This window comes from Tupaia chinensis, unplaced genomic scaffold (genome assembly GCF_000334495.1).
Source record: "Tupaia chinensis unplaced genomic scaffold, TupChi_1.0 Scaffold143961_1, whole genome shotgun sequence".
NCBI classification, from domain to species: Eukaryota; Metazoa; Chordata; class Mammalia; order Scandentia; family Tupaiidae; genus Tupaia; species Tupaia belangeri.
In genome coordinates this window covers 248,086-261,513 of record NW_006203812.1, presented here as the reverse complement: position 1 = coordinate 261,513, position 13,428 = coordinate 248,086, and the positions used below count along the sequence as shown (strand labels likewise).

The 13,428-nt window shown below is 37.8% G+C and overlaps 1 protein-coding gene across 1 annotated transcript in view; it reads left to right on the top strand.

The window, feature by feature from the left end:
- Nucleotides 1–13,428, top strand: part of PCDH19 (protocadherin 19) — a 118,341-nt gene that overhangs the window by 73,178 nt on the left and 31,735 nt on the right. The window contains exon 7 of the mRNA XM_006165550.2: nucleotides 2,220–2,392. Coding sequence (XP_006165612.1) covers nucleotides 2,220–2,392 — 173 coding nt within the window. The remainder of the gene's footprint in view (nucleotides 1–2,219; nucleotides 2,393–13,428) is intronic.

Sequence of the window (13,428 nt, the reverse complement as noted above, 5' to 3'; positions counted from 1 at the left end):
CCAGTGTCCACCCTCTTGATCTTTTCCTTTTTATATTCAGGTCAGCAAGAATTCTATACATAAGTTGATCATACATTAAAAATCTACTGTGATTCCTCTTGATCAAGCATGGAGAGTGACAATGTAGTCATTGTGTCCATTGCATAACTCTTCACCACATGTACTGAACATTTTTATTCAGTCTCAGAGAACCAGAATGTTTAAGGTTGAGCAGATCAAGTGAGTCTGGTGTCATCTCCATAGGGATCCCTTTACAGAGGCACAGCAGATTAGTTGGGGTTTGTCTTAATTCACAAGTGTGTCACTTTCTCTGGCGGAGCAACAGCAGTACATTTTCTTGAGTTTTCTTTTGCTGTTTCCTCACTGACTAGGGAATGGATTCACCATCCATTAGGTATTTCAGATGCATAATTTATGATCCATGGTGTAGCACAGTGGCAGATTAGCAGGTGATTCCTTTACAGATGTACCTTATGCATTATTCCCTATTCTTTGAGAAATGGTGTGGAGTTCTTGGATAGTGTACTTAGTGCATTGTGTGGCACATTGATCTAATAAATGAAAGGAAAAGTTCACCTGAGATTTTTGCTATAGAGTGCATGTGCTCATTGGAGAGACAGAGAGAGAGAAATCATCCTTCAGTGGGGGACGACTATGCTGCAATACCTTCTCCTCCATTCTCCTCGTGGGATTTTGGGCACATACACAGATGAATCTGGTGTGAGTTTTAAGCCTCTGGGTCTAGGACTTAAATCGCAGTTGACTATGTGGGAGTCCAGCAGTGTAGTCTTTATGCCACCTGCTGGTCCCCACCCACAAACTCTTGAGCTGGAAGTTTTCATGTTCTTAGCATAACTATACCCACAGTTATATTAGTGCTCATTCTCTGGCTCTCTTTTATCTGGCTCTCTTTTATCTTACCTTCTGTATTAGGGTTCTCCAGAGACACAAAACCAATAAGTATACCCATATCTAATCTATCTACATACCATGTATGTAGATAGATTTTATTTTCATGTATATAAAAAGAGTTTTATTACAAGGTATTGTCTTAAGTGATTTTGGAGGCTGAGAAGTCCCGAGACTTACCATCTGCAAGTTGGAGACATCGGAAAGCCCATGGTGTAGTTGAAGGCTTGAGAAACAGAGAGCCAACAATCTGGAGGTCTAAGAACACTAAGAGCAGGAGAAGATTGATGTCCCAGCTCAAGTAGTTACAGAACAAATTCAACCTTCTGCCTTATTTGTTCTATTCAAACCCTCAATGGATTGAATGATGCCCACCCGCATTGGGGAGAGCCATATGCCTAAGTTGGTCTACCAATTCAAGTGCTAATCTCTTCTGAAAACACCCTCACAGACACATCCAGAAATAATGTTTTACCAGCTATCTGGGCATTCCATGGCCAGTCAAGTTGATGCATAAAATTAACCATCACACTTTCCCTTCACTAAGGCTGTGCTCTCAACTGCTATCCCCTCTTTTTCTTTGAATTTGTTCCTCTGCTTTCCCAATTAAAACCAGACTGGGTTCTCTGATCCTGATAACCCTTTATACTTTACTTGCACCATTGCAGTTTCTTCCACTTTTGCTTTTTACAGCTAATTATTAAATGTCTTTGGAGAGACAGCGTACATAGTTAAGGTGCCATACTCTAGAGCTACATTACCTGAGTTTGGCCTTGGATTTGCTGCATTTTTTACAAGCTGTGTGACCTTGGACAAGTTATTTAACTTTTATATACCTGTATTTTCATCTATAAATGGAAATATTAGTAGCATCTTTCTCTTATAGAATTGTGATGACTTAAAAGTTAATTAATGTCAAGCACTTAAAGCAGTGCCTCATGAATAGTAATCTCTCAGTTAGCTATTATTATCTTACTTTGATTGTATAAGAGGAGAAAGGATAGTCTAAAATGATGACATTCTTTTGAGAGACTGTTTTAGATTTGTAACTTCTTCCACCTTGTCTGTAGTGACGCATTGAAGATAAGTGAATGAAAACATTAACCGTATCAGTATCTGATAGTGGGACCCTCTATATAATGTTAATTACCATTATCTTTAAACAGAAATTTCTCTCCACCCAATTCCTACCCTGTTGGACAATCCAGCCACTGTTGGCCTCATGACAGAGCTGACATCATCTTGGCTCAGAAAAATTTTTGAAATCAGATCTTTCACAGTTGTAAATTATCATTATTTTTTCAACCCAGCAGCTCCACCTTCAAGGACTTAGAGGGCAACAGCCTGAAGGATAGTGGACATGAGGAGAGTGACCAGACTGACAGTGAACATGATGTCCAGCGGAGCCTGTACTGTGATACTGCCGTCAATGATGTGCTGAACACCAGTGTGACCTCCATGGGATCTCAGATGCCTGAGCATGGTAAGGCTGATTGGATGTAAGTTGCAACAATAGACAGCAAAGAGCTCAGAATATTTGTAGGCACACTGTGCTGTGTTACTGTACTGAGTGTATTACAAAGGTATCTACTGAGTTCAGATCTCAGCAGCATTTACAGGTTTTATTTATTTATTTTTTAAGTTTTTGCTATAAAGCACGTGTGCTTGCCAGAGACAGACAGAGAGAGGGAAAGTGAAAAATCACCCCCTGGGGGATTACCTCATTTTGGGATTTCGAGCATGCACGCACATACACCTGGTGTGTTTTTCAAGCCGCCAGGTGCAGGACTCAATCTATGGAGTTGGTCATATGGGATCCAGCACCTTAACATCCATATTACCTGTTGGCCCTCATTTACAGGTTTTTCCTTGAGTGGCCCTTCTAGGACTGTATAATGTTCAGGCATTTAAAAAACTGACCACATATTACATATTGCATACCTTCTCTTGAATAGTAACTATAGTTAGCATGGAGGAAATGAGCAGATGCCTTCTCACCAGGAATAAATGCCTCTTTTTGCTTTATTACAAGAATGCAGCTCATAGATTGAGTTGCATAGAACACAGTACTAATGAGACTGAAAGAGTGGATTTTTTCCCCCTATCTGACTGATTATTTTAATCCATAGAGACTTGGTTCTCTGACCATACACTCTGTACTATTTACTGAGGATAGAAAGTACCCAAGTACCCATTTTGTGTGTGGAACTGTTATGCCAAATCCCTCTAGCTACCACACAAATCTATGTCATTGGTCATATGGGAGACTAGGGTAAGAAAACATGGCTGAGTCAATGTAAATGATTCCAGTAATGTACCTCAAAACACATGTCAGGAGCGGTATCCTCATGTATGAAGAAGAGTCTGTTTTTGTGAGCTGAGCCACACATGCTTCAGCAGTCAATGCTATTTAAAACTGTGCTAGGGAGAAACCAGGGTATGAAAAATGAACAGAGTTCAGCTAAGGCAGAATGTTCAGATGGACTTGGGCACAAATGTCATTTCAATATTTTATTGATGCAAACATGCTATGCAAACAGCCTGTCTTTTCCAATTAAGTAGTATGAATTCAACTTGGTATTTAGGCTTAGTGAAGCTTCAGAATGCTTGGCTATGTCTTAAGAGAAGCTAGACTCAAGCTCAGCTGGAAGCCCTACTGCTAAAAGTCGTAAAGATGAGAAAACAAAATATGGTGATTATGTGCTGGTCTTCAGCTGTTTCATTGCACTGTAAACATCATTAAATGCTTTTGTTTTGGTTTTGTAAATGAATCCAAAGGAAAAATAATGCATGATCCACAAAACAAAATGTTTTCCATGGAAAAAAATTAGTTACTGTAGATTCTATTAAATTGTCTAATCCATCCCCTCCCCAGCAGACCCAAGTGTCAAAGTCTATTATATATAGAGGTCCCTACCAATTGTCCATTGCTGCCTTCCCTAATTGGTTTGTGATGACATCTGCAGAGATAATATACTTCCTGGGAAACCTTACTATGACTAAAGATGAAAAAAATTAAACATTTTTATAACTGAAACAGAGGCAGTTTAATTCTCAGAGGATAAGCAGTGTGTCACAGGATGCAGACTTATATCTATCATTTACGAGTTGTGTGTCTCAAAGAAATGCTTTTTCATTTATGTTAGAAAGGGTTTTAGTTATATGCTCTCTAAGATGAAGGGACTTCAGGAAAGGAAATAGTCATAATTGATTCTCACTTTATGCCTGGCTAGATGATCATCTGTTTTAATTTTTTGTCACATTTCTCTAGAACAACAGTATCAGTGTACTGCAGCTAGATTTTCTGAGGGAGTATTTCTTACAAATGAGGTGTATTTTTATATATTTATATGTGTATATTTATACACATACATATATGCATGTATGTACACATTTATATACACACACGCACTGTATGGATTGGATAATAATGAGAGTTTTCTACAGGAAATGTATGGCAGTATCCCAAGATGTTCTACATACATAATGATTTCACACACACACACACACACACACTCACATAAACACACCTTTGCTGTTCCGTTTTGGCAATACTTTGGTATTTTTCTCAGTATTTGTTTAGGATGTATATATCTTTGTTTTCTCTATTATTCCTGCCATGACTAAACCTTAAATCAGCTCATGAATAGCTTCTTTTCAAATTGGGTGAATGACTGAAGTTTAGGTACAAAGGGAATCCAGGTCTTATTTCCATCTCAGTCTCTCCCTTGAACATTCTACTACTTTTGAAGCTTTCTGTAATGATACTTAATTTGTGTGTTTCAAACCAAGTTTAATCTTTTTTTAAAAATTTTAACTTTATTTATTCACTTATTTTAATTTGACCAAAGAGGGAGAGAGTGAGAGAGAGAGAAGGAGAGAGAGCGAAGGAAGATGAGAAAGTGAGCCACCAGGTCTGGCCATGTGGGAGTCCAACACTCTTAACCACTACGCCACCTGCTGGCCCCCCCGAGTTTAATCTTGTGACACAGATTGTGTCATCAGTTGAATTGTGTTGATAACTGCTACATCAAAAAACAGCAATGATTCCACGATTTTGAGATAGCACTTTCCTGTCTCAAACCTGTGTTCACACAAGTGTATCTCATTTTATTGTAAAGCTTAATGGTTGAAAGGTAATCTGAATCCATCATGCATTCCTGATCTTTTAGCCGTTTTAGTTAGATTTGTTCTAGGGTAATATGATATTGCTGCTTCAAAGGACTACCCATTTAGAAAGGTAGGGAGGGAATATAGAATTTTCTCTAGACTCAGACATGCCCTGAAAATATCAACAATACCTTGAGGAAAAACAAATACTCCCAGGTCTCTTTGTGATAGACATATTAAACTCAAGTGCCCTGAAATCCTGGGGAGTTTCAGAGCTGAACTGTTCATGAGGTTTGGGAGTGTCACTGGAAAAAAGTGGAGGGTTGAAATGAACTTGTCAGCCTAACTCTGATCCCTGCTTTTCTTTTGCTCTGCAGAACCATTTTAAAGTTGGGCCAAATATATTCAATACAATGTACCTTATACCTTCATTTTGGAAGCTTCGCTTACAAAATGTCTGTAGCACTCACGGTGATATTTCTAATTTGGATATTAGTACTGCATGTTTCTTTGCACTTCTTTGCACATGATTGATGAGAAAAATCAGGATTTTCAAAATAATTTTATACATTTACTAATTTCTTCCTTGAAGAGGAGTGGGTTGTTCAATGAGCTGATATTATGTTGCAAGTGCTTAAGGAAAAAGCACTGACTATATTTGCCCCTCTGTTTCTGAGAGATACCTTAGTCCTGTTCTTCACACCGCCAAAAGTTTCTTTGGAATTTGTTCTTATAACTTTATTATAGCAGAAGAATGTTTAGTGTGAATGACAAAGGTGACTGAGGGCCCAAATTGCTTAATTTTCCATATTTTCTTTGAGAATATTCCTAGACATGGGAACCCAGAACCACTGGGTTCAACAAAGAAAAAAAGAATATCTAAAAAGCCTTTTGAACACAAAGTTAGGTGTTTAGTTGCTGAGGAGTTTGGGTTATATTTTGATTGCCCCAACCAAGTACATTGTGAGTTGGGTAAAGGTAGACATAGGAGGGAGTTACAGGAATCTCTGATTTCTGTATTACTAGCAATCCTGGTATTTCTCTCAACATCAGGTCTTAAGATCAGGTCAGTAGGTTGATGAACTGGCTGAGCCGAATTTTCTGGTTGCCAGATGACTAAATTACAAATTCATTTGTCATCCACAGTGCCCATGAATTATTTTATGTGTTAGTTTGTCCCTAATACTTTAGGTCTTCTTGCCATAGCTTCCCAGAAAAGCAGCGGATGGGGATTCTTAATCCTGTGCTTTCTACTGGCAAATGGTATTTTCTGGAATGTTATCTCTCTGTAGCTCTTGGAGTGCCTTGAGAACAAGCAAAGATTTGTCCTTTGGTAGGTTTTGTCATTGGATCTGGTTCCTGAGGCGATTTGGTGCTGATCTTTCACACTTAAATCTCTTTATCAATGACTTCCTTTTCTGAATTTGGGTTACTTGGTAAAATTACTATTTTGTGGCCAGGTTAATTTCGTTTTATGCAATTCCTACAGGCAATGTCTATGAAGAGTAATTGACAAGTAGTGTAGTCAGAAGTGCCAGAGGCTTATGGGTTTGTTAGATTCGGGGCTTTCACCAGACTTAAATCTCTTCTTACCCAGTTATGTCTGGGTCCAGTAGTGCTGAGGTTAATAGACTTACAGTTCTTCCTTGCTTCTTTGCATGATCATTTGTGATGATGTGCATATGTCATTATGCTTACTTAAATATGTAATTCTGATATGAAATTGGGGTTTATGGGGATCATATCTTAGAACTATAAACTAATACTGAGCTCAGCTAATTTATTTCAAATCATATTTCTCTTTTTTATGATTTAAATTATTGAAAATAAATTCATCAGATGAAAAGATGACTGTAATTGCTCTAATATGCACCCAATTTGGAGTTCACTGCAACACTGAATTGGTTTCTCTCCCATGCTAATTGATGCCAAATGGAAGCAATGTCCAGAAAGTTATGGTAACATTTATCTGCTTTTTCCATCCTAATGCACCCAAATGTAATATAATGATCATTTTATTTCTGGAAGCATAGGTTCTTCTGTGTTTTACTAAACTTGTTTATTTACTAGTCTCATCACCAGAATACATTTAACATGTTTGGTGTGTAAAAACATGGATTTGAAGAACTTGATCTATGCATAATGCAACTACTTTTACAAATTAACCATGAAAACATTCTGTGGGCTGTATACTACACATAGTCTAGTGTCAGCCACAGGTGTATTAAGACATTTACACATTCAACACCTACCAACAATGTGTAAGTTTATTTCTTTTTGCCTTTTAATGAAATTACGATTCAGTGACTGAACTTCCTTTCCTTTATCCTCTTACCTATCCCCTTGACTCACCTCTAACCTCACTAAATTTCCAAACGTTCATTTCAATTAGTCTCATGGCAAAATAGAGAGTTCTCAATGGAGAGTATTTTGTGACATTGTAAAGCAGTGTGCTGCTGAGCTCCAGAAATGGTTGCATGGACCAGATGTTCATACAGTCATTGAAAATTCCATTTTATCAGAATAACATTTGCTGTCAAAAAGTTTTATCTTTACTTCAACAAAGAGGTTGATTAGATCCCCCTGGACCCAAATTAGCATCTTTGAGGCTAGATATACTGTTTTGCAATTCATGTGGTTATTTCTTTCTTGGTTTTGCTCCTATAAAATCTTTTTAAAATGTCTTCATCTTCTTGCAAATATACTGGTGAAATGCTTAATTACTCGAACACAGGAATGTATATGTGGTGTTTCTATGTGATTTGCAGCTTCTTTCACCTAGTCTCAAGTATATATTAATATGTAGTTAAAATAATACCAAGTAGAAAAACTCATATACCGATGTATATCATTCTTTAATTCAACAGTGTTTCGGAATGCCCACTATGTGTCTGGCTCTGGAAACGGAATGTGTCAACTATTGCTGTTATTGACTGAAAAAATTTACTTTTGCTTATCTGGGGTTTACTGAAGTGACCAAGGTCAGCTCAATGATGAAATGAATAATTCTAATGATAAAAAAATCATAAGAAAAGAGCTTGGTGGTATTTAAAACTTTGTTAATATTGTGCCAAAAAAAGCAAAACAAATAATATGAAAAGACTTATCAAGATCTTTTTTCCAATGATACTGTCTTGAAAGATTTTCCTATAGTATTCTAACCTGAATACCACACTAGTAAACGTTTTTTTTTTCAAGTCCACCTGTTCTGAAGTTGAATTTCTTACTCACCTTTGATTAATGTCACTGTAGGGGAGTGTGTTTAATCTTTGACATGCCCAGTTACTTTGCAGGTATAGAGGCTCTCGATGGTAGTCAATGCCTCTGATGCCCAGAAACGTCTATTCTTTCTCACTGGGCAGGTAAGAAGAGAGGTGACATGTGGAGCTTTTGTTTATTTCAGCTCCATTGCTGTACCAGATAATTGGATTCATTCCAAAGCATTATTTACATTTTATTGGCAAGACAGTCTCTTGAATAAAAAATTGTCCCTAACTAATGGAAACATCCATGCTGTTAGCAGTTATTTGCTAGCATTATTTTGGCATGGGCCCTTTGTTCAGATAATTCTTTAGGACAGTTCACCATCCGTTTCCTCATTCAGGACATTGGGAATACTACCAACTGTTCATCTGCTTTCAAATAGAAATAGTATTACATATATATGTGAGTGTTTTCCTGATCTACTTAGAACTTTTAGTTGTCTCATATTCAAGGTTGTTTTAAAATGTATTATTATTAATAATTATCTGTGGCAAAGAATTAATTATTCATCAAGAGGAATAAATGCCAGGGGCTTTTTTTTTTTTTTGACTAGTTGACAGTAAAAATTTATTTCTAAGCACTTGGAAATCATTGGAGGATAGAGGCTATATAAAGGGAGCACACTGAACAATTAAGAATTTCATTCTCTAGGAGTTTATGGCCCAATAGTACAAATGGTCCAGTATGGAATACACTACATAGGATCTGTGAAGAAATTAATTAAGATGATTTGAGCTGGAAAGCAAAAATGCATTTAAAAGGACACTTTGGTGTAATATGATCCCTTTGGAGGACTAGTGAAACCAGGACCCAACATAGTATCCTAGATCAAACCCCGCCCTATTTGGGTGAATGCTAGGTGAACGATTTCCAGTTGTTTCATTAAAATAAAAAGCATATTCTGGAAGCCATGATAGATATGGACACTAGGAAAACAGATGAGAAGAAAGTCAAGTTGTTTTATGAGAGCAGATCATGTGGACTGCTTCAAATATTTAAAAAGTCCATTGAAATATCAAGATCATTATCTTATTTGTATCTTTCCTTCTATTTAACATTATTTCTGTCCTATCATAAAATAGCTAAGAACCATAAATAAAGTCCATCAGGTTGGGGAAATAGGAATCTAAACATGACTTTTAAATGTTTATAAATGTTTCTTTTTCTTTTAATCCCTTTATAAGAAAATAAATGTGGAGATAGCAAGTTCAGTCATGGTTTAAAAAGCAATTTCAAGAATAACAAACTTACTTCTGATTTTTTTTTTAACTTGCTATAGGGTACATATGCTTACTAGAGAGAGGTAGAGAGAGAAAAAGAGGGAAAGTGAGAATACACTCCCTAGAGGGGACGACCACATCACAGTCCTTTCTCCTCTAGGGATTTATTTATTTATTAAGAAAATTTTTTGGAGGTTTTTGCCTTAGGGCACATGTACTTACCAGAGAGACAGAGACTGAGAGGGAAAGTGAGAAATTCCCCAACCCCTCCCCCCCCACAGAGGTAGAGAGAGAAAAAGAGGGAAAGTGAGAATACACTCCCTAGAGGGGACGACCACATCACAGTCCTTTCTCCTCTAGGGATTTATTTATTTATTAAGAAAATTTTTTGGAGGTTTTTGCCTTAGGGCACATGTACTTACCAGAGAGACAGAGACTGAGAGGGAAAGTGAGAAATTCCCCAACCCCTCCCCCCCCACCCCCTGGGATGGCCACGCTGCAATTCCTTCTCATCCATTCTCCTCCCAGGATCTTGGACATGCATGCACATGTGCCCAGCATGCTTTTCAGACCGACTTGAACTGTGGTCAGCCGTGTGGGAGTACAGCAATGTAATTGCTATGCCATCTGCTGGCTCCATCCTCAATGGATTTAGGACACATTTGCAGACGTGCTAGGTGTGATTTTCAAGCCACTGGGTCCAGAACTTAAACCACTCAATCAGTGCCATGTGGGATCCAGCCACCTTAACCACCACACTTATGACTGGCCTTATGCATATGTCTGGAGGGGAGGGGAAAATAGTTGTGAGATGACTTTCCTGTCTTACCTTGTCATCCAGGATCAGATCTTGCCCCAGGTATTTTTGGTCTTTGTCTTTACCAAATGGCTGTCTACCTGTACATTTTGGATCAGGGAAAACATATTTGATATATCCACTTTGGAAATGTGGTTTATGACGAGAAAGTGTTTTTCAGTTTCTCTTGCTACAAGGCTTACCCCCAATAAAATTCCATCCTGGAAAAATCACTAAGTGCCAGGCTGAGAAAAGTTGGAACTGGCCCTTTTTAAGGGTTTATACAGAGGTTTCTCTTTGGGTATGTTTAAAAGACCTCCTATAATCTAGGTTTAGGTTTTAGATGGACGTTTAAAGCACAAGCACAAAATAGACAAAACATATTTTTGCAGCTGGGAAAAATGGAACTCTATAAACCATAATCATTTGGCCATGTAGAGAGAACACAAAGCAGTTCCTCATAGTTTGGGTTGAAGAGAGGACCAATGGGATATCAGTCTCCAGAGTTGTTTTGGAGCAAATCCTTTGGGGCTGGTTATTTTGTGCAGGTGTCAAAGTGTTGCAGGATTCTAGGTTTTGTGTTAAACCCTAGAATTTAGTTAGAAATGTATAAGCCAGAAATCTACCGTGTGGTTTGGGGCATATGTACAAGACGATGTGTAGCAGAGATGACTTGAAAGGCAGCAATTCCATAAAGAATCAAAGGAGTTTGTCAGAAAATGAACTTTATGTGGCTGAATTTATTCAGTTTTGTCTCACTGAAATAGCCTCATGAGAGACAGTATCTTTTGAGGGTCTCAGGTAACCAGAAATAATAGCTCTACTCTGTTATCCTTCCCAACAGTTTAGACAACAAACATGCAAGCTGTTATAGCTGAAATAATAGAAAACATTGACTTATTGTCAGTTTTAACCGTAGCAATAGCCACTTCAATGACAAATGAGACTCTAGCTTCCTGATTTAGTTTAACGGGAAGATTTTCAACCTGACTGAAGTTAGAACACTCAAAACTCTCTTACCCCTACTTCGTCAGCTAAGCATTAGAAGCTTTTAAAATTGTGGTCTAGTACCTAAACTCTGTTATGCAGGAATACAGTTGTAATCTGCTTTGAATAAAAACGTAATTTATAATGTTGCTTCCCTTTTAAGTAGAAATCTGTAAACATAAACTTCTCTGATCACCTAGAGAAACTTGGTAGCCTTAGGTGGTTGCAACCAGGCAGCTTCCCAGTCATGTGTTTACAAATTCAAATCCAGTGTCAGAGATATAGTTTCCAATTTCTGTGCGACCACTCTCTACCTCTAAACTCATACATTCTTGCTCTCTTCCTATCCTTAGTTTAGACAGTAATTAATTTTTGACAATTTGCTTTCTTTCCTCTTCTTTCAGCCTGTATGGAGTTTCCAACCTGTGTGAACAATATAATCTTTACCTTTCAATATGTGGAAAAGAAAAGAGGGGGAAAAGGAATGATGTAGGTTCTGAGATATTTAGACTGGTCAAACTGTTCTAAGGCATCACCACCTGCTGTTTTTTAATCATTAATGAGACTGTCAGTTACTCTAATCTGGGAGGTGAACCAAAAGAATGGTTTTGATTTTAATTTAATTTAAAAATCAGCTTATGGAAAAAAAAAAAAGGCCTCCAGCTTGTAAGAGTCAGGTCGCACACTGTTGATAAACTTGAGCAAGTCAGATGCAGAAGCTGAACCATCATTCATATTTAAACGTGAACTATTTTAAACTTGGGGAACTATTATTACCAGCACTAGACAGAAAATTTAGCCCTTTAATTCAAGGACCATCATATTTCAGAGACATGCTGTATATAAATATGTTTCATTTTTGTTGTTTTCCTGGAAGAAAAACAGATACACCAAAGATTTAAAGACTTTATTAATGTTAGGACAGAAATCGATGGCAAAGTTCAGAGTAAAGCCCAAAGTGCAAATTCTTTTGCTTGACTTAATGCCCATCAAACTGTATGTTTTAGGAGTTGAGTGATTAACTGCAAATACTGTATTTTTTGAGCGATTTTTGCTATAAGGCATGGGTGCTCACTGGAGAGATAGAGAGACAGAAAATGAGAAATCTCTCCCCAGGGGGATGGTCATATTGCAATCCCTTCTACTCCATTCTCTTCTTGGGATTGTTGAGCACACACGCACATGTGACTGGCATGACTTTTAAGCCACTGGGTCTAGGGACTCAAACCACGGTCAACTAGTTTAAAAGTCCAATAACATTACCATCACACCATCTGCTGGTCCCATTGAGTACTCTCTTAAGTGCATTGTTAAGTTTAAGATTTCCTATAGTGGATGATTTTGCTTAATGGCAAATGAGAATTTGGAAATAAAGTGTCCATACACAAAGTGGATTTTAAAGACCAAGACCAAACCTTTGTTTGTGCTGACTGTCAACTTAGAAGGTTTCATTATGCCTCTCTAAGTTTTACCAAACACTTTCAGATTTATAATTGATGTCAACTGAAGTTGAAGGCAAAGAAAACCTTCCTTTTTTTGAGAGAGAGATTTTTGCTATAGGGCGTGTGTGCTCACCAAAGAGACAAGAGAGACAGAACGTGAGGGACCCACCCCCCCAGAGGGGATGGCCACTCTGCAATCGCTTCTTCTACATACTCCTCTCAGGATCTTGGGCATGCACTCACATGTGCCTGGTGTGAGTTTAAGTCACTGGGTCTGGGGCTCAAACTGGTTGACTATGTGGGAATCCAGCGATGTAACCATTACTCCACCTGCTGGTCCCAAACTTTCATTTTTTAAATGTAGAAAACATTACCTCACTGTTGGGCGCTAGTTAGCTCAAGGATTAGTGTATCGAATTATACCAGCCTTCTGCTAACACAGCAAGTGACCACTTCGTGAATTCAGTGACCACTTCCTGAATTCAGCTGATAGTCAATCTGTGCAGTTAATGAGTCTGCAAAAAGACCTAGTGACTGGAGTTGGTACCAGGAAACCACCATTCCAAACTAACCATCTCTTATTAACCTTTTGGTGTTTCCTTTGTGACACTAATTAGAGACCCATTAAACTATCTGTTCTAGATCTTTGGTTTAAAATACAATTTTCAAAGAAACACAATTCACTTTCAGGCTTCCGTTA